The sequence below is a fragment of the Bison bison genome, unplaced genomic scaffold, assembly GCF_000754665.1.
Source record: "Bison bison bison isolate TAMUID 2011002044 unplaced genomic scaffold, Bison_UMD1.0 scf7180017864304, whole genome shotgun sequence".
NCBI classification, from domain to species: domain Eukaryota; kingdom Metazoa; phylum Chordata; class Mammalia; order Artiodactyla; family Bovidae; genus Bison; species Bison bison.
Window position 1 is genome coordinate 16,737,083 of NW_011494876.1, and position 26,682 is coordinate 16,763,764.

The 26,682-nt window shown below is 47.4% G+C and overlaps 1 protein-coding gene across 1 annotated transcript in view; it reads left to right on the forward strand.

Annotated features, from left to right (window-relative positions):
- PFKFB4 (6-phosphofructo-2-kinase/fructose-2,6-biphosphatase 4) overlaps positions 1 to 26,682 on the forward strand; it is a 36,705-nt gene that overhangs the window by 5,602 nt on the left and 4,421 nt on the right. Inside the window, exons 2-10 of the mRNA XM_010851907.1 lie at positions 71 to 187; positions 342 to 438; positions 7,691 to 7,757; positions 10,258 to 10,332; positions 10,696 to 10,752; positions 11,385 to 11,506; positions 13,281 to 13,488; positions 14,032 to 14,178; positions 26,577 to 26,681. Coding sequence (XP_010850209.1) covers positions 71 to 187; positions 342 to 438; positions 7,691 to 7,757; positions 10,258 to 10,332; positions 10,696 to 10,752; positions 11,385 to 11,506; positions 13,281 to 13,488; positions 14,032 to 14,178; positions 26,577 to 26,681 — 995 coding nt within the window. The remainder of the gene's footprint in view (positions 1 to 70; positions 188 to 341; positions 439 to 7,690; positions 7,758 to 10,257; positions 10,333 to 10,695; positions 10,753 to 11,384; positions 11,507 to 13,280; positions 13,489 to 14,031; positions 14,179 to 26,576; position 26,682) is intronic.

Sequence of the window (26,682 nt, forward strand, 5' to 3'; positions counted from 1 at the left end):
TGGGCAGAGAGGCAGGGGCGCCCTGGGAGGGGTCCAGGCCTCGTGGGACACCGTGTTCCTTGCCTTTCAGTTTGCATGACCAACTGTCCAACGCTCATTGTCATGGTGGGGCTGCCTGCCAGGGGCAAGACCTACATCTCCAAGAAGCTGACTCGCTACCTGAACTGGATTGGCGTGCCCACTCAGGGTGAGATTCAGCCTCGGCTTCCCAAGCAGGGCTTGGGGTCTCTGTGGGGGAGGAGTGAGAAGGCTGGACTGCAGCGGGGCCAGAGGGGGGGGGGAAGGGCGGGTGTTGGGAAGGGATGCTGTTGTGTGACAAGAGAGCCTCTCCTTTCCCCCAGAGTTCAACGTGGGCCAGTATCGCCGGAACATGGTCAAGACCTACAAATCTTTTGAGTTTTTCCTTCCAGACAACGAAGAGGGCCTGAAAATCAGGAAGTGAGTGTGTGTCTATGCGTGTTTATGGAGAAGGCCCTGGAGCCCAGTTGCTAGTGATGACCAAGCTGTTCTCTGAGCCTGGGCCTTGCCCTGCCCTGTGGGCTGTGACAGAGCTGGTTTCTTGGCATCTCAGGCTGTGGTGGGGGTGGGGATATGATGGGATTGGGAACAAAGGGAAAGGGTATGTGGGCTACTGGTGGCTGCCCTGCCCTGCCCTGCCCTGCCCTGTTCTGTTATCTCTGGGAGGGAGCTTCAGGGAGGTAGTAGAGGCTTAGCCAGTCTGCATAGAGGCTATACTAATGAGGGTGGGCTCTGGTAGGGAGGGGAGCTCGAAGTGAAGTAGAGATTCCGGCCTCCAAGGTGGGGGAGGCCTGATGCCTTCTTTTACAGACAGAAAGTTCAGACCCAGGACCTTTCCTCCCTAGCCTGAGGGTAAGCTGATATAGGGAGGATGTTTGCCACATGTTCCTTGGCATGTGACTGGAGGCCTCAGCTTTCCCTTGCAGCTGTCTCAGTGTTGCTGGGTGACAGGATGCAAAGTTGTGTATGAAACCTACTCGCCTCCTCCATTCAGCCGTGAACTGAGTGCTTTCTGCAGATTAACTGAGCACCAGCTGTGGTCTGACTTGCCGTGCTGTGCCCTTCTCGGCGGGTGTCAGCTGAGGGGTCCGGAAGCGTCCTGCCCTTTCTCTGGGCCCAGCCAATGTGTGAGGGCTTTGAGCAGAGGCTGGCCCAGCTCTAGTGGGTCACTGGAATGCTAGGCCGGAAGCCACCGCTGTTGCTGTGGTTTGCCTGCTCCCTCTCTGGCCACCAGGGGGCAGGAGTTCCCCATCAGGGCTTGGCCAATCAGGTTCTCTGCTCTTGGGTCAATGGAGCGGGCGGTTGCTGCACCACGGGAAGGGGAGTCTGACACTCAGGCCTCTGGGGCCAAATTGGGAGTAAAACTCGAGGGTGGGCTCTCTGGTGATAATGACAAAAGGGAGGGGACTGATACTTGAACCTATGGTGTGCTGGGTGTGTGATGCCCATTGCCACCCCCCACCCATTTTACAGATGAGGAAATTGAGGCTCAGGGGGTCTCATAAAAATATCAAGTAACTTCACAGAGCCCAGAATTAGGTCTAAGCCCCTGTTTCACTATAAACTGTCCTGTCCATCATTCCCAATTCACAGTACCCAATTCGTAGATCAAAGGTTGCATCAAGTGCAAATTCTATACCCATCTCAAGCTGTGGGCACTCATTAGCTGCTTTGATCTTCCCTACAGTGGGTTGTGGTGCCTCCCTTCCCCAGATGCTGAGGCTGAGGTCAGAAGCGGTGGTATTGTCTGGGATCATTCAGGGTTTGATTTGAAGCCAGGACTGTCTGACTCCAAAGTGTTTGTGGGGAGAATAAGGAAGCTAGTGCATTCCCAGAGCTTGTTGGCCGTTCTGCTTAGACTGCCTATTGAAGGTAGGAATTGGGATTAATTCTCATGGCGAAACCCAGACTCAGAAGAGGTTAGGGAACTAGTCCAAGATCACCCAGTGGGAACAGAGGTCCTAGCAGTAGAAGCTGGGGGCAGGTTCACATGTGCTTCTCTGTAGGCACACCCTCTGGCTGTTCCTAGGAACTCTCCCTTGTGTTTCCAAAGCCTGGGTCTGGCCCCTGCACCAGCGCCCCATTTCCCATTAACCAGCCCCAGATGGCCCACGGATAATTGGCAAAACAGAAGGATCAGACTTTTTAAAAATGGCAAACCTAGGAAGAGAAGCCTACATTTCCCAGAGACACAGGTTTTACACATTGTTGAGGTTCCTGGAGGTATACGGTGTGGAGGTCTGAACCTGATGCTGGGTACAGTGGAAGGTCTAGAAAAGGGCATGTGCAGCCGTGTGTGTGCAGGTGCTCCCTCTTTATCTACACTTCGGTATGTGCTTAAATACACACCAAGCACACTCGTATACTTGCACAGAGTCACGTAGTGCAGGAAGATGTGTGCACACACCTTATGTACAAAGTATGTAAGTGTTCACGCACGTGCACATCCTCTGTGTGCATGTTTGGACATATAAAAACCTATAATTGTGCACACTGGTGTGTGCACAGACATACCCCATGTGCACGTGAATACCAGCAAATTTGGAAAACTCAGCAGTGGCCACAGGACTGGAAAAGGTCAGTTTTCATTCCAATCCCAAAGAAAGGCAATGCCAAAGAATGCTCAAACTACCGCACAATTGCACTCATCTCACACGCTAGTAAAGTAATGCTCAAAATTCTCCAAGCCAGGCTTCAGCAATATGTGAACCGTGAACTTCCTGATGTTCAAGCTGGTTTTAGAAAAGGCAGAGGAACCAGAGATCAAATTGCCAACATCGGCTGGATCATGGAAAAAGCAAGAGAGTTCCAGAAAACATCTATTTCTGCTTTATTGACTCTGCCAAAGCCTTTGACTGTGTGGATCACAATAAACTGTGGAAAATTCTTCAAGAGATGGGAATACCAGACCACCTGACCTGCCTCTTGAGAAATTTGTATGCAGGTCAGGAAGCAACAGCTAGAACTGGACATGGAACAACAGACTGGTTCCAAATAGGAAAAGGAGTACGTCAAGGCTGTATATTGTCACCCTGCTTATTTAACTTATATGCAGAGTACATCATGAGAAACACTGGGCTGGAAGAAACGCAAGCTGGAATCAGGATTGCCGGGAGAAATATCAATAACCTCAGGTATGCAGATGACACCACCCTTATGGCAGAAAGTGAAGAGGAACTAAAAAGCCTCTTGATGAAAGTGAAAGTGGAGAGTGAAAAAGTTGGCTTAAAGCACAACATTCAGAAAACGAAGATCATGGCATCCAGTCCCATCACTTCATGGGAAACAGTGGAAACAGTGTCAGACTTTATTTTTTTGGGCTCCAAAATAACTGCGGATGGTGACTGCAGCCATGAAATTAAAAGACGCTTACTCCTTGGAAGGAAAGTTATGACCAACCTAGATAGCATATTCAAAAGCAGAGACATTACTTTGCCAACAAAGGTTTGTCTAATCAAGGCTATGGTTTTTCCTGTGGTCATGTATGGATGTGAAAGTTGGACTGTGAAGAAGGCTGAGCGCCGAAGAATTGATGCTTTTGAACTGTGGTGTTGGAGAAGACTCTTGAGAGTCCCTTGGACTGCAAGGAGATCCAACCAGTCCATTCTGAAGGAGATCAGCCCTGGGATTTCTTTGGAAGGACTGATGCTAAAGCTGAAACTCCAGTACTTTGGCCACCTCACACGAAGAGTTGACTCATTGGAAAAGACTCTGATGCTGGGAGGGATTGGGGGCAGGAGGAGAAGGGGACGACAGAGGATGAGATGGCTGGATGGCATCACTGACTCGATGGACCTGAGTCTGAGTGAACTCCGGGAGTTGGTGTTGGACAGGGAGGCCTGGCGTGCTGCGGTTCATGGGGTCGCAAAGAGTCGGACACGACTGAGCGCCTGATCTGATCTGATCTGATCTGATACCTTTTCTATTTTTTTTAATTCTACCTTTTCAGTCACATACTACACACGGGCTTAGGGACACCGGGATGTTCTCTCTGACACTGACGTGTCCACCAGTTCCGTTCAATTCCGACCCTTTCTAAATGGCGTTAGCATGAGTCAGTTCCCACAAGTTAAGGGCTCAGTCCCTCAAAATTGAGCCCGCTTCACACACCAGTAACGAGTCTCAGGGCCCAGCACCATCACACCCTACCAGCACCTCATCTTTTCAACCTGGAAGTGCTTTGACTCTCCTCATTCAGTTCATCCTCGGCACCCACCTCCTTTCCTGGAGGGTGGTGGTTAGGACTAAAGTTCCTCATCACTTTCTGTGACCAGCTCCATGCTAAGGCTGTCTAGGGGCCCCATCCTGAATCACTTCATTAGCATCAACTCAGGTGTGATTGGAAGAGGCTGCTTATGAATGACAAAAATCACTCCTGTCACTTAGGGAATTCCAAGGGTTTTAGGAGCTCTGCCAAGAACCCCGGACAGAGACCAGATGTATTTATCATGTCATACCACAGAGACCCGCTCTGCACGTGCACAACTGCACCCCTAAGGGATTGCTCACAGGTGCTCACTAATGACTCACCTGTCACATACCCACCCATGCACATGTGTGCCCATCCATACTCACACCCACAGGGGCTCCCAGGCTGTTCCCCCCTGCATCTCCACCTGGGCCCCTTGATCCCTCCTACGAGACGTAGCCTCAACCAGAGGAGCCCCCGGAGATCATAGCCCGGACACGGGGCTCTGCATGTGGGTGGCAAGAAATGGCCCTAGCCATGCTGAGACTGCAAAATGTGTCTCAGAGGGGCTTCAAGGAGCTCTGGTTCTTTATGTCTCAGCACAGAAAGAATTCTGTGAAGGGCAGAGCGAGAGAAAGTATTTGTTAGACTAGGACACGTATGAGGCTTGGTGGGCAGGTGGGCAGGAGGGTCTGCTCCCAGAATTTAGTGGGTGAAGGATACAGGAGGACACAGGCCACAAGGCAGCGGGAGAGTAGAGCTCCTTCCAGTGACCTGGACTCAGTTCTGGCCCCAGTTTCCTCATGAGCCCAGCATTCTGGTCAGCCTCTGCTGCCACGCTTGGGCACACTGCACAGTGTATTGATGCACTCGGGGTTTATACACAAAATTCCAAGGTTGAACAAACAGGAGATCTAATTTTACTCTTCCATCAGAAAAAGTATAGGTAATAGTGTTTGAGAAGAAAAATTTTTCCTTCTTGCCTTCTAGGTTCTTTGGCTGGTCTAGTAATTAAATTGACAATGACACAGATTAACAAGACAGAAAAAAAGTTTAATAGCACCTATATCTCCTGCATACATGGGAGAGGCCTAAGAAGCCCTCACCTTAAATACCATCTTCAGCTAAAGAGAAAAGAAGATGCTGGGGGGTAAGGAGTCAGAGGACATTATCAGGAAATGCCCAGTGAATTAGGGTAAAGTTTTTATGCAGATTTAAATCTATGCCTTCAGGGAAGCCCTCACCTTAAAAACCATCTTCAGCTAAAGAGAAGGGAAGACATTGAGGGTGAGGAGTCAGGGGAAGTTACCAGGAACAGCTCACAGATTTAAATCTCTGCCTTCAGGGAATTGCCTGGTGGTCCAGTGATTAAGCTTCTGACCACAGGACCAGTGTGGGACCATTGTTGGAGCCAATATGATGCCTGATCCATCTGGGAACTAAGATTCCACAAGCTACATGGCTCTGCCTAAGCAAATCAGTCTATGCCTTTAGCATTGATAGTTCCAGAGAGATAAGATCATCTCCTTCCTCCTGGTTCGGCAAGGGAGACACCCCTACAAATGGAGGTTTCCTTTATATTTGTAAATGTCTCTTAAAAAAGGGATCTTCTTGACCCAGGGATTGAGCCCAGGTCGCCTGCATTTTAGGCAGGTTCTTTATCTCGTCTGAGCCACTATGGAAGCCCTAAAAAGATAAAGAAAAAAAAAAAAAAAGGGTAAGCTGTTCTTTTTAACCTTTTATTTTGTATTGGGATGTAGACAGTTAACATGCAGTGTTGTGATAGTTTGAGGTGAACCCCAAAGGGGCTCAGCCATGCATAGACATGTAAAAAAAGGATAACTGATTTGTGTTTTCTGAGCTCCTGCGTCTGCAGTTTCTTAAAAATAATCAGCCTGAAAATAATCCTTCTGCCAAAGAGATTTATTTTGGGGCGGCACATTCTGCTCCACTGCATAGATAAAAGGTCAAAGTGATTTATCTATCTTTGGACCTTGTAGGAGAAATGGATAAAGTTAGAAAGATCCTTGTATGTGGCAATCCAGTTTGCAGCAATGAACAAAAAGGCTGCGGTGTTCTGAGGACAGTGTAGTCAGTGGTCAGCCGTGGTGAGGGTTTTGCCTTCCAGAGCCTCTGTGGACATGGTGGGGGGTCCAGGAGGCAGAGACACAGCGCCCTCCTCCAGAAGGGGTCATTTGGGGAGTTCTTGGTCCCCTGAAAGAAATGCACAACTTAAAATTTGAGAGTTATGTTTTATTTGGTGAGCAACACTGAGGACTTGGGAATTCCCTGGCAGTCCAGTGATCAGGACTCTGTGCTCTCACTGCCAAGGGCCCAGGTTCAGTCCCTGGTCGGGGAAGTAAATCTCAAAGGCTGCACAGCATAGCCAGAGAACTTAAGCCTGTAAGATAGCCTCTCAAATAGCTCTGAGGGACTGCTCGCAGAAGTTAAGGAAGGTTCCAGGACATATAGGAGTTTGGGGGACAAAAACCAGGTAGCCCAAACATCAAGAGAGTCTGTTAAAGAACACAGACATCTCAAGTTAAGGAACCTAGAGCTTTTCTTTGAATGGAAAGAGCTAAGAGCCTGGGCTCATTGAAGTCCTCCTTTTGATATGCCTTTCAGCTATCTGGGTCCAGTGTCCTGTTCTTTTCCTTCCTGAATCCCCCTCAGGGTGCACATTTGGGGGCGGCGGCAGTGGCTGAGCCTTAGCGCCTGCAACATCCTTTGTTTGGTGATACAGCAGGTGGTCTCCTTGGTCCACATTTCTCTTCTAGGAAAGAAAATTGAACCTGAAGCTTAATCCTGCCTTTTAAGCTGGAGGCTGCCGATACTGTCTCTGTTCTCCCACTGCCAGCTTCCCCACCCAACACACACACAAGGAAGTATCTGGTTTTCAAAGTGCTTATGTTGATAATCAGGAGAAATGTAGGACTCTGAGAAGTCCTGAAAATGGCAAAATGGCAGCCTGGATTTCTATCTGATGAGATAAAAGAAACAAGTACTGAAACATGATATTTCAAAAAGTGTTCCTGGACGTCGCTGGTGGTCCAGTGGCTAAGAATCCATCTTCTAATGCACGGGACCCAGGTTTGATCCCTGGTCTGAGAAGACTCCACATGCCCCGGAGAAACTAAGCTCGTGCACCACGGCTATTTAGCCTGTGCTCCACAGCAAGAGAGTAGCCTCTGATTGCCACAACTAGAGAAAAGCCTGAGCAGTAGCAAAGAGCCAGCACAGCCAAAAATAAATAAATACGTATACTAAAAAAAGTATTCCTGATGGCCAGGAGCACATAGCCTTCCACCTACGGGAGCAGGGTTACCAAATACTGGCGGTCTTCCCGAGGAAAGAGGAACCTTGAGAAGAGAGAAGGAGCCCCAGGGGCCGTCCCCTCTCCTGGTTGGCACAGCATATGTCCCTGACCTACTGTCCTGCAGCAGCCAGCAGGTTCTTGGCTGAACGGTGTGTTCTTTTCTGAAGGCAGTGCGCGCTGACAGCCCTCCGAGACGTTCGGCGGTTCCTTAGTGAGGAGGGGGGACACGTGGCGGTGAGTATAACACGCTGGCAGCATCTGGCAGTGACATGCGGGAGCCCACCTACTTCTAGCCCTTTACTTACCAGGCATCTGGAGGGAAAGGCAGGGGACGTGTGGCCCTAGACATCCCTGGGTGCCAGCCCCCCCAGGAGGAAGCCTGAAGCTGCTCTGCAGTAGGAAGCCAGAGGCTGGATGGGGCCAAGAACTTCCCTCTGGGCTTGTGGTTGTGTTTGACCCTGCAGGACTTCCCTCTGAATACTCACAGGGTTGGCTACCCCACAGGTTAGGCATGTCATGTTACTCGAGTCTTTAGCAAATGCGATTTCTCCCGGTGTGGAGAGCATCCTGCCCAGCATTTGGTGACCATTCCGAAATCAACTGAATGCTGGGTAAGGGAATTCCATCTATGTGTTGGCCCCTCCAGTAAGGTGCACAAAGCTGAGCAAGGGTGTCTTCAGGAAAGGGCCCCACCCCAACCCTCTGCTGTCAAACATCGTGGCCATTTTTCCTTCCTTCTTCCTCTTGAAGGCATGCAGCCTGGAGCTCTGTCCCCAGCTCCATCTAGATCAGCTGCCCCCTAGGTCTGTGGCATAGCCGTCACCCTGGGAATTTCCTTCTCTTCCCTCCTGAGTTGAATGTCTGGCTCTTAGACCCCATGTCTTCCTTTTACTTGATTTACTGACTTGTTTTGTTGGAGTACAAACAAGTAGCTTTCTCAGAAAGATACTTGGGAAGTACATTTTGTGAGACCTTACATGTCCAGAAATATCTTTTTTTTTTTTAAATCCTCACCTTTGATGGGCGGGTATAGAATTCTAGGTGGAAAGAACACTTCCTCTAAATTTTTCATGACATTGCTCCATTGTATTATGGCTGTGGGAAAGTCTGTTTTCATTCTGATTTGTTGATCCTCCTTAAAGGTTGTATTTCCTAGGGAATTCTCTGGTGATCCAGTAGTTAAGACTCTTCACCCTCTGGTTAAGACTCTGGTTTGATCCATGGTCGGGGAACTAAGATCCCACAAACCGTGCAGTGCAGCCAAAAAAAAAAAGTTAAGATTAAAAAAGAAAAGATTTTATCTCCTGGAGGAGCTGGGGGCTTCTCAGGCCCTTTCTCTGGAGAAGCTTTTAGGGTCTTCAGACTGATTCGTCTTACGGTGGTCTTCTCCACAATGCCGGGTCCTTGGGCTGGGGGTTTTCATCAGGAAACTCTTCTCCAGCAGGTCAGAGAAACTGTCATATATTTTACTTTGTTAAGCTACCCCCACCACTGTGTCACCGTAAGTCCTCCCTCCTCTCCCACTTTCTGAGATGCTTTTTCTGGAACTCCTGGTGGCTGTATGTTAGACCTAATCCCTAACTTTGTATTTTTTCCCCCTTACTCTCCCTTTGTCTCTTTTGTTCCACTTTCAGGGAGACTTCCGTAACATTATTTGAGAAGTGTTTGGCTGAAGTTTTATACTTTTATGGTACAATTTCCAAATTTAAAATGTCTTATTTTCTGAGCGTTCCAATTTTTTCGAAGCCTGTTCTTGTTTTGTGCTTACTATATGGCATGTCACGTCTCTTTAGACAATAATTGTAGGTTTTTGACATTTCCTTCTATGCTATGCCCTGTCCTCATTTCTTAAAGTTCCTTTTATTGTGTTTGATTTAGTCTTCCTCTTTTTTTTTTGTCTGCACCATACAGCTTGTGGGGTCTTACTTCCCTGACCAGGGATTGAATTTGTGCCCCCTTCAGTGGAAGCATGGGGTCCTAATCAGTAGACCACCAAGGAATTCCCAAGTCTTCATTTTCCATGTTAGAGGTCTTGCTGGACCATTCAGTGACCCTGGTCTAATGATAAATCCCTTTATAAAAAGTGGTGCTCTAAAATCCGCTTGGGTAGGCTGCACCTGAGGATTCTGGGCAGGCCCCAGGCAGTTCAGAACCTGCCTGGAGGAGGCAGGGAGGGGTCCTGGGGCTCCACTTGCACTTCCAGTGGAGCCAGTCCTTCCCTTTCCTCTACACCCTTGTCCCCTTTTGCCGAGATGCCTGTGCCCAGTTCCTGACTATCCCAGGTCTGCAAAACAGGTGTGCTCTGGTTGGTAAGGGCTTGTGTTTGCTTTCTCTGAGCCACTCACCAAATGTCTGTCTTAAAGAAAAAAATTATGGTGACATCGCCCATCTCCTGTCCTGTTCCCATCTTATTGGGGGTCTCAGGATGGAGTGGAAATAAATGTGGGTTTAGTTCTCCAGGTTTAGCTAGTTTCACTGGAAGTCTTGGTCAGACATGAGCTGAGTGCCTGCTCTCCGGCTGTGAGCATGGGCACTTGCTCCTTCTAGCTTCCTTGAGGCACTTGCCAAGGAACTGGAGGACCAGCCCAGCCATTGCAGGTCTGAAGGGTACTGGCCAGGTGGATGGCCAGGCATCAGCTGGTCTCAGTGAGAAATCCACCCCTGTGCTCTAGCTGTCAGTTGCCTCCCACCTTTTCCAGGGCCACAGGCTGAGTTAACCCCAATTTGATTCTAGGTTTTTGATGCAACAAATACCACCCGAGAACGGAGAGCCACCATCTTTAATTTTGGGGAGCAGAACGGCTACAAGGTGAGGCCCCCCGGCTTACCTCCTCGGTTGGGCTGTGGCACCTTCAGGCCCCCTGGGGCCTGTTTGTTGGCCTCCTGATATGTGCAGGCAGGTGGGCTCCTGAGTAGATTTGCAATAATGCTTTTCTCTCCACCTGGATTTCTTTCTGGGGAAGTGGGGTTCCTGGTGGGCGAGTCCTGGATGGGGTGGCACCTGCTGGGGGTTCCATGCCCCTTGTCCAGGCCCTCTCCCCTGAAGGAGGGCCTCAAGGCCCTGGCTGATCAGTATGGCCCTCAGTGGGTAGGGGGCTCCAGGGAGCCAGGCCCAGGATCTTAAATGCATCTCTGGTTCCTGCCCTCCTGCCCGCCCTGGTCTTCGCTGCAGACCTTTTTTGTCGAGTCCATCTGTGTGGATCCTGAGGTCATAGCTGCCAACATTGTGGTGAGTGGTGTGGTGCATCTGACCTTGCGGGGGACAGGAATACACCCGAGACGGCCTGTGACAGTGAGGTCCCTCTGCAGGTTCGGCTGATGGCTGGGCCAACCTTAGCTCGGTTGGTGGGGGTGGGCGGTGGGGAGGCAGTAGATCTCTGGGCTGGGTGGTCCTGGATCCCCAAGTACCACTCGTCTGGAGAGCTGTGCATTCCTTCTTCTTCCCCTCTCTTCCCCTCCCTCTCCTTCCCCTTCGTCCTACCCTGGATGGTAGGAGATGAGCTTCAGCCCCTAGGGGGAGGAGATTTGACCCCTCACCCATATTCCCTTTTTATTTGAGAAATGAACATCAGTGTCTGGGGAGATAGTTCAGGTGGGGAGGGGCTTCAGGGCCCCTTATCCCTCTGGTTTCACCTCCCCCTGTACCACCAAAACAAGGGACTGCAATCTCAGGATGCCCAGTAATGCTCTCTTAGCACTGGTGTGGGAGCTTGGCCCAGGGAGCCGCTGGCCTCTTCCTAATGGGACCAGCCCCCTGGAGCTGGCCTCCAGCCTCCTCCCCTGGCCCCTGCCCAGCATTGCCCTTGGTACCCCCTGCCTGGCCTCTGGAGCTGATGCATCCTCTGTGCCTGGCTCCGGCAGCAAGTAAAACTGGGCAGCCCTGACTACATCAACCGTGATAGCGACGAGGCCGCAGAGGACTTCATGAGGCGCATTGAGTGCTATGAGAACTCGTACGAGACGCTGGACGAGGACCTGGACCGGTGAGCCGGGGCGGCCCTGTGTCCTCGGCTGTGGTGGGGGCTGGGTCTGGTCCACTGGCTGCCTTCCGTGGCTCCCCGAGGTGGTGGCTGAGGGCCCACCCCAGCAGGCAGAGATGCTCTGCCCTTTGTTTCTCTCCTCGGGGTGGAGGTCGCGGCCCAGAGGTGACTCATAGAACTGCAGTTGCTTTATCTGGAGCTCTGAAAGTCAGAATTTTCTACTATGCCATCATAAAATCAAGCCTGTTTTCTGTACAGAGGCATTTGCAAACAGTACATGCTCTTCTTGCGGTGTGGGTCTGTGTTTTGAGAAGGAGAACAGGGTGCCCAGGTCCTACCCACGAAGAGCTGACAGTGGCCAGTGCTTCATAGGAGTGAGTTCTGAATGGGGACAGCAGCCAGCCATCGGCAGGCTCTTTCTGTAAAGGCTCAGGTGGTAGATATTTTAGGCTTTGGGGGCATACAGTCTCTAACTCTGACATCTAGTACTAAAGGAACATGTAAAGAAATGGGCGTGACTGTGTCCCAGTAAAACTTGATTTGCAAAACCAGGCTGAGTTTGACTAACTGGCCATAGTTTGCCAACAACTCCTTATAGCAGAAGTGGGGGTGGTGGTGAAGTGAATAACACTTAAGTAATTAACACCTAAGTGATTAAGTTAATAACTGAATAAAGTATTACACAGCCCTTATAAATCGTGCCAAAGAGACATGGAAAAGTGTATGTTATGTTCTTGTTGTTCAGTCGCTAAGCCCTTTCCGACTCTTTGCCACCCCATGGACTGCAGCACACCAGGCTTCCCTGTCCTTCACTATCTCCCGGAGTTTGCTCAAGTTCATGTCCATTGAGTCACTGATGCCATCTAACCATCTCAGCCTCTGTCGCTCCTTTTCCTTTTGCCATACGTTATGTAGCATTAAATAAAAAGGCTGGAATATGAACTTGTGCTTGGGTCACTTGTAATTATGTATGAATCTTTAATTACACACCAAGGAAGTCAAGCGACTGTTGGAGAGATGGTGTGTGGGGTGTCTGCCGGACAGTCCTTGGACTGGCTGTGCATCTTCTTGGAGAGCCTGGCACTGTTTCGGTGCTGCTGCCCCGCCTCTGTGGTTCTGCTGGTCTCCCCAGCACGGCGTTGTTCCTTGTGGCCATGTTGTCCACGCTGCAGGGCTGCATGGTCCAAAGCAGGGAGTGTGGCGGAGCTGGGCCTTAGTACCATCCTCCTGTGCTACTTGTCTCATCTACCTGCTGGCTGGCATGGGATGGCACGGGCGCTGGGCACACACAGATGACATGGGCTGGATTCTAGGGGGAGGGTTACTGGGGGAAGGAAAGGCCAGGTCAGGCCCGTGGATGGCTGACCTGGAAGACTGGAAGGGAGGTGTGTTTGCCAGCTACTACCATCAGGTCAATCGTGGAAAAAACTGTCTCCTGCTCACCCTGCAGACAGTGCCTTGAGAGCTCAGAGGTAGGCAAGAGGGGCCCGGGGACGTAGAGCAGCAGTGAAAGTCCGGATGTGGTAGGACCGACCCCTCTCTTGGGCTGTCGCCTCTTGTGAGCATGCTGAGCGTGGGGCACCTCTCACCCGGTTTGTCTGTATGTCACGCGTGTCATGTGGCTTCCACCGCACCCCTGTCGCTCGCACACCAGCTGATGGTCCAGCGTGTTGTGGTCTCAAGCCTGGCGGGGTCAGAGGGGAAAGGCTCTGGAGCGGGCAGGGCATACCCTGGAGGACCCGGGTCTCACTCACCTCTCCCTGCCTTCTCTGGAAAGGGATCTGTCCTACATCAAGATCATGGACGTGGGGCAGAGCTACGTCGTGAACCGCGTGGCTGACCACATCCAGAGCCGCATTGTATATTACCTCATGAACATCCATGTGACACCCCGCTCCATCTACCTCTGCCGGCATGGGGAGAGCGAGCTCAACCTCAAGGGCCGGATCGGCGGGGACCCAGGGCTGTCCCCCCGGGGCAGGGAGGTCAGTGCTCGCACTCGTGTGTGTGTGTGTGTGTGCGCGCGCGCGCGCGCGTGCGTGTGTGCGTGCGTGCGCATGTGTTGGTGAGGGACTCCAGCTAATGTGCAATCCAGTCTGGAATGTTCCCATTACATAGGGAGGGTCACCAGGCAGATGCCTGGATCTCTGGCTTCCATAATAGCTGTCGCCAGCTGAGCGCCTTCCCTGGACTGGCATGCCACTGTGGGAGTGAGCTGAGTGCCCGCAGTATGGGTGATCCTCTGCCACAGTCCAGGGAAAAAATCGAAGCCTTGCTGGGAAGACAGTCCAGCCTAGGCATGTGGTTTGAGGGGCCAGCACTGGCAGGGGACCTGATGAGCCTCAGCTGGAACTACCTTCAGGGTCTGGGAAGAATGCACAAGGACCGTACTTGTGGGAGTAGGGGTCATGTGTTTTGTTTATTTATTTATTTTTTACCACACTGGTTTTCGCTGAGGCTGGGCTCCATGGACTCTTTGAGGGCATCCCAGAACCTGTCCATCTGAATTTGCTTCTGGTGTGTTTCAGTTTGCCAAGAGTCTAGCCCAGTTCATCAGGGATCAGAACATCAAGGACCTAAAGGTCTGGACAAGCCAGATGAAGAGGACAATCCAGACGGCGGAGGCCCTGGGTGTGCCTTATGAGCAGTGGAAAGTTCTCAACGAGATTGATGCGGTAATTGACGTCTCTCCCCTCCCCTGCCCAGGTCTGGGCACAGCTGCGTTCGCCCAGGGTGATGACATTGAGGGTCAGAAGGAATTTTTTGTTTAACATGTCATCATTGATTATGGTTCTGATTCATCCCGCCCTTCTTCCCTGCTTTTGCATATACTTATCTAGAGGTACATGGTGAAGATGTGATGTGTGCATATGTTGTGAAGTAAGTGTCACAGTAAGTTCACTTAACATCCATCACCACAGAGTTACAAACTTTCTTTTTCTGGTGATGAGAACTTTCAAGACATACTCTCTTGCAACCCCATGGACTGCAGCCTACCAGGCTTCCCCATCCATGGGATTTTCCAGGCAAGAGTACTGGAGTGGGGTGCCATTGCCTTCTCCCACATACTCTCTTAGCAGTTTTCAAATATATGATACATATTGTTGACTGTAGCCACCATGCTGCACACTGCATCCCAGGACTTATGTGTCTTATAACTGGAAGTTTACACCTTCACCATTTTGCCTGTCAGCTGGCTTCTCATCCCTTGAACTTCACTTTCAAGTCAACAAAACCTCCAAGGGAAAAATGATGCCATGAACCAGCTTCATCTCTTCGGGCTTCCCTTCACTTCAGGATTTTGACCTCTCACGTCTTTTTTTTAGACAAGTGATTTTCTTTCTTTTTTTTTTTTAAACTATATTTCCTTTTTTATTTTCATATTTTTGTCTGCACTGGGTCTTCGTTGGGCTTCTGGGTTTTCTGTTTGCGGAGAGTGGGGGCTCTTCCCTAGCTAGTGCTCAGGCATCTCATTGCAGTTGCTTGTCTTCTTGAGGATCACGGGTTCCAGGGCGCTCAGGCTTCAGCAGTTGTGGCACGTGGGCTCCATAGTTGTGGTGCACAGGCTTAGTTGCTCTGGAGCGTGTGGGATCTTTCCGGACCAGGGATCCATCTGGTGTCCCCCTGCATTGCACGGCGGATTCCCAACCACTGGGCCACCGGGGAAGGCCCCTCAGGTCTTCTTTGCCTCATGGCTTTGTGATGATATCAAGCAGATGTATTTGTTTGTTTCTGTTTGGCTTTTCCAGTCGCTCTCAAGGGGAGGGTTAGTCTAAAACAAGCTAGTCTACCATTGCCTGATGTGGAAGTCTCCAAGATCGAATTTGACTTTTACAGAGATCACCCCACTGGATAGAATTGTGTTGCTGGGATGAGGTGAGAGGAAAAGCTGGAGGAGGGAGACTAGTGAGAGGTGCTTGATGTGTCCTGATTAGGTGATGAATCTGGAATTTGGGTGGTGGCAGTGAAAGAGGAGTAGAGGAGTGGGGGGTGTTTTTATTCATTTATTTATCACATATTTATGTGAGCCTATGCTATGCTAGGGTCTCCCAGGCGGTGCTAGTGGTAAAGAACCTGCCTGCCAGTGAAGGAGAATTAAGAGACGCGAGTTCAATACCTGAGTCGGGAAGATGCCCTGGAGGAGGGCATGGCAACCCACTCCAGTAGTCTTTCCTGGAGAATCCTGTAGACAGAGGAGCCTGGCAGGCTACAGTCCATGCGGTCGCAAAGAGTTAGACATGACTGAAGTGAATTAGCACACACACACACTATGCAAGGAACTGGGCCAGATGCCGGGGATCTAGATCCAGGTGAAGAGATGGAGGCTGATGATACCCTACCAGGGATGTAAAAAGGAAAAACACATCCAGGATGGCTCCAGATTTCCAGCCACTGGGAAGGGTCCTGGGGCAGGGAAGGTGAGGCGCTCACCTGAGGGCACGAACTGTGTCTACTTCATTCACCACTTCGCAGGTGTCGGTAAATAGGTAGGCAAATAGGTAGGCATGAGAGGAAGGTGGTATGTTCTTGGGAGATGTTCCATGGCAGATACCCAGGAGGCAACCTGATCTCTAAGGAGAGGTGGGGCTTGGGTATATCCGCCGCAGACATGGTGCTTGAGACTGTGGAATGGATCAGGTGGCTGAGGGAGGTGAAGTGGGACCCAGGACAGAGCCCAAGGGAGCCTTGGTGTGTAAGGGGCTGTGGAGGAAGCTATGGATAGGTGTCCAGTGAGGTGGAAGGCAAACCAGCCCGATGAGGGTCATGGGAGTCAAGGCAGAGAGGAGGAGGCCATGGTCAGTAGGGTGAGATTCCATAGGAAAGGGCAATGAGGCCAATCTCCAAGCTGACCATTGGGATGTCATAACAAGACCACTGGGAGTCTTGGCATGAGCCTAGTGGGCTGTTGCCCAATGGGACTGGATGGGAAAATGAGTGGGAGGGAGGCAAGAGGCTCAGAGTCAAGGGATACTTGGCTGTGTGTAAGCTGATGATGAGAGGCTGGTAGAAAGGGAGAGAATGAGGACAGGAGGCCCTGAGAGACGGCAGTGAGCGAGTCAATGCCTAGGCAGGTTGATAAGAAGTCCGGGGTCCCCGAGGAGAGAGGGATCTGGGGTTCTCAAGGAGGAGGAAAGGACAAGCTTTTTTTTTTTCTCTACATTCTTTAGTCTTAGTCACATAAAACGTTTTTTTTTTTCTTTAAGCGGGAAACTGATGATTACACAACTCAGTTTACTGTATTCTGTTTGAGGACAGTTTCTCCTTCCTGAAAATCTTCTGACTAATCCTGATATCTTAGAATGTATATTATGGGAGTGGGTCTGGTAGGATCTTTCTATTGTTAAATCCTAATCCTGTTATCCTAAAATGTAAATTGTGGGAGTGGGTCTGGTAAAATTTTTTAATCTTGAGACATTCTTTTGCTTTATTGTAATAACTAATTTAAAAAGTATATAACTCCCTTGCTAACACTAGCGAGGGGGGCATTCTTCGTCCCCCTTCTGAGTCTATGTCAGAAGCTTTCTCAGTTCCTTTTCTTACTTTAATAAAACTCTGCTACACAAAAGCTTTTGAAGGATCAAGCTTGGTACGTGGTCCCAAAGCTAAATCTTCTTCCTCGAAGGTCAGGAATCCAGCGTCAGTCACTGTAAGCTATCAGCAGAGGCCCAGTTTCCAGGATATCAGGGACGGAGAGGGATGCAGGTGGTCAGAGTCCTGTCTCAGAACCTCATGCAGGTTTCACTCAGGAGTGAAAGGAAGAAGTTTCCCAGGGGAGTTAGCCAAGGGGGCGAGTTGGCTGGTCTGGAGAGTTTCTGTGGTGCCCTTGCCTGTGTCCTAGGGGTGGTCCTCCAGCCCCCAGCAGTTGTGGAAAAGGCAGAACGTTCATTCAGCACGCGAGCTGGTTCCATTGTGTCCATGTGGCTGAGATGGAAGCATGTGGGCCAGAGAAGGTGAGGAGTAGGGAGGAAGGTGATGAAGCCACATGCCACGGAATCCATCCCTGCTGGAAAAGATGGGGGACGGGAACGGGGGCATCCGTGGCATTGTGAGATGGGAGAGGCCACAGGCCCAGCATTCCTGTGGGGTGCCAGGCCAGGGAGGCTGACGCTGGGCTGTTAAAAGGGACAGCCCCATGGTGGTCCAGTGCGTAGGACTGCCAGCTTTCACTGCAAGGGGACATGGGTTCAGTCCCTGGTGAGGGAACTAAGATCCTGCAAGCTGTGCAGCATGGTCAAAAAAAAAAAGGTAGAAGCCAGTCCCTGATTCTTCCAGTACTCTACTCCAGAGAAGGGAATTAAATAAGAGCTTGACTCACTGGGAGTCATCTTAGGGCGCGTCGTGTCCCCACCTCCTTGTATCCACCATCAAGCTTTTACAGTACAGGCAAGGCCTCATTATATTGTACTTTGCTTTATTGCACTTTGCAGAGACTGCTTTTTACAAATTGAAGGTTGATGGCAACCTGTATCCAGCAAGTCTATTGGCTCCATTTTTCCAAAAGCATTTGTTCGCTTTAGTATTTCACGCTCTTCATTATTATTATTACATTTGTTATGGTGATTTGTGACCAGTGATCTCTGATGTTTGTACTAGGACTTGCTGAAGTCTTGGGTGATACTTAGCAATTTTTTTTTTTGGCGATAACTTATTTTTTAGTTAGGGTATGTACATTGTTTAAAACATAATACTATTGCACACTTAACAGTGTATAATGTAAATGTAACTTTTATGTGCGTTGGGAAAGCAAAAAATTCTCGTGACTCACTTGATTGCAGAGATCTGGAACCACACCCAGAGTATCTCCAAGGTATAGCTGTAGTGGCTGTTTTATCATTTCCTGTTTATCTCTCCATCCCTGAATCATCTGGAGAGTTTATTTTATTCAAACGTTATTTGTTCATCAGAGTAAGTTATATGTTAGAACCTGATGGTGGAGTCATCTCAGTGTCAGGTGTTATTACCGCTGTTCCCGTCCTTTGATATTGCACAGTTTTGATTCTTAATTAGGTGTGTCAGAGATTAGTCACGTATTGAAATTTTTATTTCCAAAGAACCAGATCTCACATTGTATCAGTTCTATTCTTTTTCTATTTTTTAGTTCATTTATATTTTGCTTTTATATTATTTTCGTTTTTCTTACTTTCCTTCTAAAGTTTATTGACTGACGTGTTTATTGTCATTCTTTCTTCTTCAAAAATGAAGTATTTAAGGTGATTTTCTGGTTAATTTATGTATTTATTTGGCCATGCCGCACTGCTTGCAGGATATTAGTTCCCTGACCAGGGGGAGTGAAGCGGGCCCTGTGCAGTGAAAGTGTGAGGTCCTCACTGTGGACCACCTGGGAATCCCCATGGTTGACTTTACTATGTTGCAATCCAAGGAGGTGACCTGTAATTCAGCCTTTGGGAACTTTTAGAGGCTTTCTTTATGGCCTAGAATATGGTAAATTTTTATAAATATCTCATTTGAAAGGACAGTCTGTTGCCTGTTAGTTGGATACAGTATCCAAAAAATGTCCATTATCCAATTATACGGAAGAATAACAGGGTGTGTGCATGTGTGTGTGTGTGTGTGTGTGAAAGAGAGATAATGAAGCTTTCTAACTTTTAGAGTCTTAAATTGAAGTATTCCAGAAGAAATGGAATCATGTCTGGCATTTTCTTGAAAGTAATTTCTTTCAAAACCATTTCTTCAGAATTGGCTAGAGAGAAGGAAACAAGTATAAGTTTAGTTGAAACAAGATTAGCTTTGTGTTATTAACATTTATGGCTAAGAGATGCATGCATGGGTGTATTAATTTCAGCTTCTTTCATTATATCATTCACATTTTCTGTCTTTTTTTGGTCTATTTGATCATCATAAATCAATAGTTGTTAAATATACTCATTATAATTTTGCTGATTTTTCTTGCATTTTCAACAGTTTTATTTTACCTTTTCTTCTGTATATATTTTGATGTTTTATTATAAAGTAATTTAAATTCATGACTTAAGAATTTGTGGGACATAAAGAGAAGCAGATGGCCACTCTAATTAGGTTAATTCAGGGAAGATTTATAAAATATTTATATATTTATGAAAAGATTTATATATATACCATTTTGCAATGATAATGGGGAGGATATAGAAGCCTTGAAACAACAGGGACCATTGCTTCCCTTGGGTAGAAGAGAGAGAAGATACAGGATCCTGGGGGCAGGGAGCAGTGAGGAGAGGGCAGCCTGGTAGGATGGACCTTGGGTGAGGGCCTAGACTGCTGAAAGCAACTTCTATAAGAGGGAGTCGGAAAAAACATCTCAGCCTGACTCTCCTCCATCCTGTGACCTCCTACCAACGTTCCCCGTGGCCTAGCCCAAAAAGAAATTAGTGGCCACGGGAGCCTTGTCGATGTGTCCACAGAGGTCAGTCTCCTGGGGCAGAGAGCAGGTAGAAAAGTCAAAAGATGCGGAGTGGCAAATGAGAGGAATCAGCAGAGCCTTCCTTCTGTTTGAGCGTTTAAAAATGCTGTTCCATTGTCTTTTGGGTCACGGTGTATCTGGCAGGAAGTTTGCTGTCATTCTCATCTTTGTTTTGTATACAATGTATCTTCTTTTACTCTATTTTCTGTTTATTATTAATTTTAAGTAATTGGATTATGATATGCTTTGGTATGTTTTACTTCATGTTTATCCTGCTGGAATTCATTGAGATTCTTGGATTTCTGGGTTTCTAAATATGAACTTTGAAAAAAAAATTGAGCCATCATGTCTGCCACCCTGTCTCCTACTCTGGACTCCAACAACATGTATGTTAGACCACTTGGTATAGTTTAGACAACCTCGGGGATGATTGCACAGGTCATCGCGCTTCTGTTCATTGTTTCTCAGTCTTTTGTTCTTTCTGAACTTCCGCTTGGGTACTTTCTATGGCTGTGTCTTCAGGTTCCCTTGTCTGTACTTCTGTTTTTATTTTGTTCTTTTTTGTGTGTCTTCTATTTCTTTCCTTGTGGTGTTCTGCTCTGCAATCCAGAAGTGCCTGTGCAGTAAGTTGCAGCAGTCAAAGGCTCCTTGTGGCCCTTCTGGAGGATCACAGCCCTGCTCTGCCTGTTGTCTCAAGTCTACAAACAGTTGTTGCATGATTTTGTCCGTTTTCATTTTTTTTGAATTGTTCATGTTGGACCCAGAGCAAATGTGGTAGCAGTTACTCCATTGTGGCTCAGCCTTCATTGTGGATAGTTACTGTCTACTATAAAATACTTTTTGCATGGATTTATACTTTGACCAATTTGAATATTATCGTTCCAACGTTCTTTTTCCATATTTTTTTTTGTAAAATACAAATAACATAAAACTTATCATCTTAACCACCTTTAAAATTTTTTTTTTGGTTGTGCTATGTGGCATGCCAAATCTTAGTTCCCTGACCAGGGATCAGACCTGTGCCCCATGCCGTGGAAGTCTTAACCACTGGACAACCTGGAAAGTCCCAATCACCATTTTTAAACACACAGTGCAGTGGTATTAAGTACATTCATAATATTCAATCATCACCACTGTCCATCTCCAGAACTTTAAAAAGTATATATTTATTTTATTTTTATTTAATTTGGCTGCTCCAGTTCTCAGTTGCAGCATGTGGAATCTTTAGTTGTGGCATTTGGGATTTAGTTCTCTGACCAGGGCTTGAACCCAGGCCCCCTGCATTGGGAGCACAGAGTCCCAGCCACTGGACCCCAAGAAAGTCCCTCTAGAACTCTTCACCTTGAAAAATGGAAACTCTGTACCCATTAAGCAATAGCTCCCATTTTTCCTGCCCACTCAGCCTCCAGTACTCTTGCCTGGAGAATCCCATGGATGGAGGAGCCTGGTAGGCTGCAGTCCACGGGGTCGCTAAGAGTCAGACACGGCTGAGTGACTTCACTTTCACTTTTCACTTTCACGCATTGGAGAAGGAAATGGCAACCCACTCCAGTATTCTTGCCTGGAGAATCCCAGGTACGGGGGAGCCTGGTGGGCTGACGTCTATGGGGTCGCACAGAGTCGGACACGACTGAAGTGACTTAGCAGCAGCAGCAGCAGCCTCTAACAACTACCATTCCCTTTTCTGTCTCTTTGATTCTGTCTGTATGATTTTTCTGTCTCTACGTGTATCACATAAGTGGAATCAGATAGTATTTGTCTTTTTGTGACTGGCTTCTTTCACTTATCATCGTGTCCTCAAGGTTAATCCATGTTGTAGCAAATGTCAGGATCCCATTCTTAAGTTTGAATATGGTTCCGCTGTATGTGTATACCACATTTTGCGTATCCACTCATTTTATCTATGAACATTGGGGTTGTTTCCACCTTTTTGCTATTGTGAATAGGGCTTCTAAGAACATGGGTGTGTAAATATCCCTTTGAGACACTGCTTTCATTTCTTTTTGCTACATATGTAAAAGTGGAATTACTGGATCATATGGTAATTCTATTTTTATTTTGTTGAGGAACTGCTGTATTTTTTTCCACAGCAGCTCCACCTTTATAGATTCCTACCATCAGTGCACAAGGGTTCTGATTTCTCCGCATCTGTGCCAACACTTGTTATTTTTCTGGGTTTTTTTTGACAGACAGTTCTGATGAGTATGAGATGCTATCTCATTTTGGTTTAAATTTGCCATCCTTGCTTTGCATCCATATATTTTGGCTATACTTACTCCCTTTTATTATTTTTTAAAAATCTATTTATTTTAGTTTTGGCTGTGCTGTGTCTTTGTTGCTGTGCCAGCTTTCTCTGGGCTTCCCCTGTAGCTCAGTCGGTAAAGGATCTGCCTGCAGTGCAGGAGACTGTAGTGAGTGGGGTTCCTCTGTGTTGCAGTCCTCGAGCTTCTCATTGAGGTGGCTTCTCGTTGCTGAGCACAGGCTCTGGGGTGCACAGACTGCAGTGGTTGCAGCACGTGCCCCAGTAGTGACGGTTCCCAGGCTCTGGAGCACAGGCTCAGTAGCTATGGTGCCTCAGTTGCTGGTAGCTTGGTTGCCCTGCGGCATGTGTAATTGTCTCAGATCAGAAATCGAACTTGTGTCTCCTGCATTGGCAGGCGGATTCTTCACTGAACCACCAGGGAAGCCCCACTCCTTTTTATTTTTAACCTCTTTCTGTCATTTCTTTAGATGGAAGGGCCATATCTTTGGTTTATTTTTTGACCTGATAACTTTTTTCATTTAGGGATCTAAACCCATTTATATTTATTATTACAGTTGCTGTCTTTGTCCGTTTTTTCACCCAATAGCTTGCAAATTTCTCATTTCATTTTTTCCCCCTGTATAAACACCATCTTTTCTGTGATTTGGAAGGCAAGCAATGGCTTTTATTATTCCAATGTTCATTACCTACAGCTTTTCAAAGACATTCTTAAGTAGAATTCTTATAAATAAAGGAATAACTAAAATATACTTATCAAAATTAGTAACAGGAAAACAATTCTTGATTCTATTGGGAATTATGAGAATGTATTATTTCTGTTTGTTTCCATCTGCTTTTTTTTCCTTCATTACTGTAATTGGGCAGAGTTTAGCATCATGGTTTTTTTTTTTTTAATCTGTTTTAGGTCTTCTTTTTTTTTTTTTAATTGTTTTTAGTGCGTGTGGGCTGTCGCTTCAGTCGTGTCTGACTCTTTGTGTCCCTATGGACCATAGCCTGCCAGACTCCTCTGTCCATGGGATTCTTCAGGCAAGAATGCTGGAGTGGGTTGCCATTCCCTTCTCCATGTTTTAGCTCTTTAGAGTTGATGAACTCTTTCGAAAGAGTAAGCAATTTTTTGGACCCATTTTATAGGTTCTTTAACCCATTTTGTGGGCTTTCATCAGTTATGGTTGGTGGAAGTTTTGGGAGGTTTCCAGCCCCGACTTCTCTTTCTCATGCAGTTAACAGCTCCCTGACTCAGGTGACAGATCTGATATGTACCTTTCAGGGACATGAATGTGGCTGTAACACTTGGTGTTGCAGAGAAGCCTTGATTTTTCTTTTTTCTTTGGAGTTAATCTGATTATTTTCTTAGATGCTCTGGATCCCCTTCTTTATCTGTAGTTTGGAAACTAGTCTACTGATAATATCTATGACCTGTTAGTCATCTCTTCATGGTTGTTCAGTTGTTCAGTTGCTGAGTCATGTCTGACTCTTTGTGACCCCATGGATTGCAGCACACCAGGCTTCCCTGTCCTTCATCATCTCCTAGAGCTTACTCAAACTCATGTCCACTGCATGGCTGATGCCATCCAACCATCTCATCCTCTGTCGTCTCCTTCTCCTGCCTTCAATTTTTCCCAGCATCAGGGTCTTTTCTAATGATCCTACCTTCAATCTTTCCCAGCATCAGGATCTGTTCTAACGAGTTGGCTGTTCACATCAGGTGGCCAAAGTATTGGAACTTTAGTTTCTGCTTTCGTCCTTCTAATGACTATTCAGGATTCATTTCCTTTAGGATTGACTGGTTTGATCTCCTTGCAGTCCAAGGGATTCTCAAGCATCTTCTCCAGTACCACAGTACAAATTATCAATGCTTCCATGTTCAGCCTCCTTTATGGTCCAACTCTCACACCCGTACAGGACTACTGGAAAAACCACAGCTTTGACTATACTGACTTTTGTCAGCAAAGTGATGTCTCTGTTTTTTAATACATTGTCTAGGTTTGTCATAGCTTTTCTTCCAAGGAGCAAGTGTCTTTCAACTTCATGGCTGCAGTCACCATTTGTAGTGATTTTGGAGCCCAAGAAAATAAAGGCTGTCACTGTTTCCATTGTTTCCCCATATATTTGCCATGAAGTGATGGGACCAGATGCCATGATCTTTGTTTTTTTGCTTGTTGAGTGTTAAGTCAGCTTTTTCACTCTCCTCTTTCACCTTCATCAAGAGGCTCTTTAGTTCCTCTTTCGGGCCATGGCAATTAAAGCAGAGTCCAACCAACTGAACCTCCAAGGAAATGCCGAAACATTCATATTTCTAGCAACATTCTGTTCACGATGATATATGTATTCCCTAGGACGATAGAGGCTTCTCTACTGTCCATTTCTTTCTGAGCCATCACCCTGATCATTTCTTTTGGCTGCACCTGACTTGCAGGATCTTAGTTCCTTGATCAGAGATTGATCCCAGGCCCTCGGCAACGAGAACCGCCAGGGAATTCCTCCTAATAGTGCCCATCTTTTTACCAAATTTCTAGTAACTGCCAACAATCCTTGACATTCCTCGGCTTACTGGTGCATCACTGTAGTCCCTGTCCCCCTCATGTGGCCTTCTTCCTGTGTGTGTCTCCCTGTGTCTTCACATGGCCTTCTTAAAAGGACACCAGTCATTGGACCTCATCTACTTGACTATATCTGCAAAGACAATTTCCAAATAAGGTCACATTCACAGTTCCCAGGGTCTAGGACTTTAGCGTGTGTTTTGGGAGAACACATTCATCTCACAATGGGTAGTTTGTATCTTTGTAAGAATTTTCGTATTTGATCTAAGTTTTCTTATTTCTTGGTATTTTATTGTTGTTCAGTCACTGAGTCATGTCCGACTCTTTGTGACCCCATGGACTGCAGCATGCCATGCTCCTCTGTCCTCCACTATATCCCAGAGTTTGCTCAAACTCACGTCTGTTGAGTCAGAAGTGTTCATAACATTCCCTTATAATCTTTTTTGTCTCTATAAGCTTTTTAATAATATCTCTGTTTCATTCCTGGTTTAATAATTTGCACTATCTTTTTTCCTGTCATCCTAGTAAGAGTTTTCTCTTATCTTTTCAAAGAACTAACTTTTGATTTTGTTGCTTTTCTCTATTCTCTGTTTTCTATTTCATGAATTTCTGTTTGAATTTGTGCTGTGTTCTCCTGCCTGCTTTGGGTTTAGTTTCCTATTCTTCCAGGATCTTAAGGTGGAAGATTTAGATTAGTGATATGAGATCTTTCTTTTTTGATATAGGCATTTACAGATATAAATTTTCCCCTTTATATTTCCTTTTTTATAGACAACTTTGCCCCAAGGCTTTGTCTAGGGGAAAAACACACACACACCATAAAACACCTGCTTTTTATTACGGGCGTTTAATTGCTTCCTCTCTAGACATAGCCTGTGTGCTGGGTCTTGGCTTGAGCCTTGGAAGACTGACATCAGTCAGACCACACATTTTCCTGGGCTCTTTGGTTTTGTTTTAAAATGGCATTTGTATAAGGTCCTCTATGCTGCGCATATGTGTACAGCCTGAGTGACACGAGTGAAATCTTACTTTATATTGTACAGTAGTCTGTCTAGTCAAGGCTATGGTTTTTCCGGTGGTCACGTATGGATGTGAGAGTTGGACTGTGAAGAAAGCTGAGCGCCGAAGAATTGATGATTTTGAACTGTGGTGTTGGAGAAGACTCTTGAGAGTCCCTTGGACTCTGCAAGGAGATCCAACCAATCCATCCTAAAGGAGATCAGCCCTGGGATTTCTTTGGAAGGAATGATGCTAAAGCTGAAACTCCAGTACTTTGGCCGCCTCATGTGAAGAGCTGATTCATTGGAAAAGACTCTGATGCTGGGAGGGATTGGGGGCAGGAGGAGAAGGGGACGACAGAGGATGAGATGGCTGGATGGCATCACCGACTCGAGGAACAAGAGTTTGGGTGAACTCTGGGAGTTGGTGATGGACAGGGAGGCCTGGCGTGCTGCGATTCATGGGGTCGCAAAGAGTCGGACGTGACTGAGCGACTGAACTGAACGGAACTGACAGTAGTCCATGCGCTGGTGTAGCATTTTTTTTTTTTTTTTTTTTTTTTGAGCCCCACCCTCCTGGTGTAGCATTTCTCGAGCACAGAAAACAAAAGACTCTTTAGAAAAGACACCTAGTTAACATTTCTGTGTGTATTTTTATGGCATAAACTGGATGGCTGGATGTATGATGGGTGGGTTGAAGACTCCTGATAGCTGTTTCCAAGTGCACGAGCGCCCCCTGCTCAGTATTCCCAGGGAGCCTACTCTTCCCAGCTGGGTTCTAACCTCCGGGCGAGGAAGCCCCCGTGGCCCAGGAAACGCCCTTCCCGACCCCGGGCCTGGAGTGGGCACTGTGATGACTGTGGTGTCTCCCTAGGGCGTCTGTGAGGAAATGACCTACGAGGAGATTCAGGGCCATTATCCACTGGAGTTTGCCCTGCGAGACCAAGACAAGTACCGGTACCGGTACCCCAAGGGGGAGG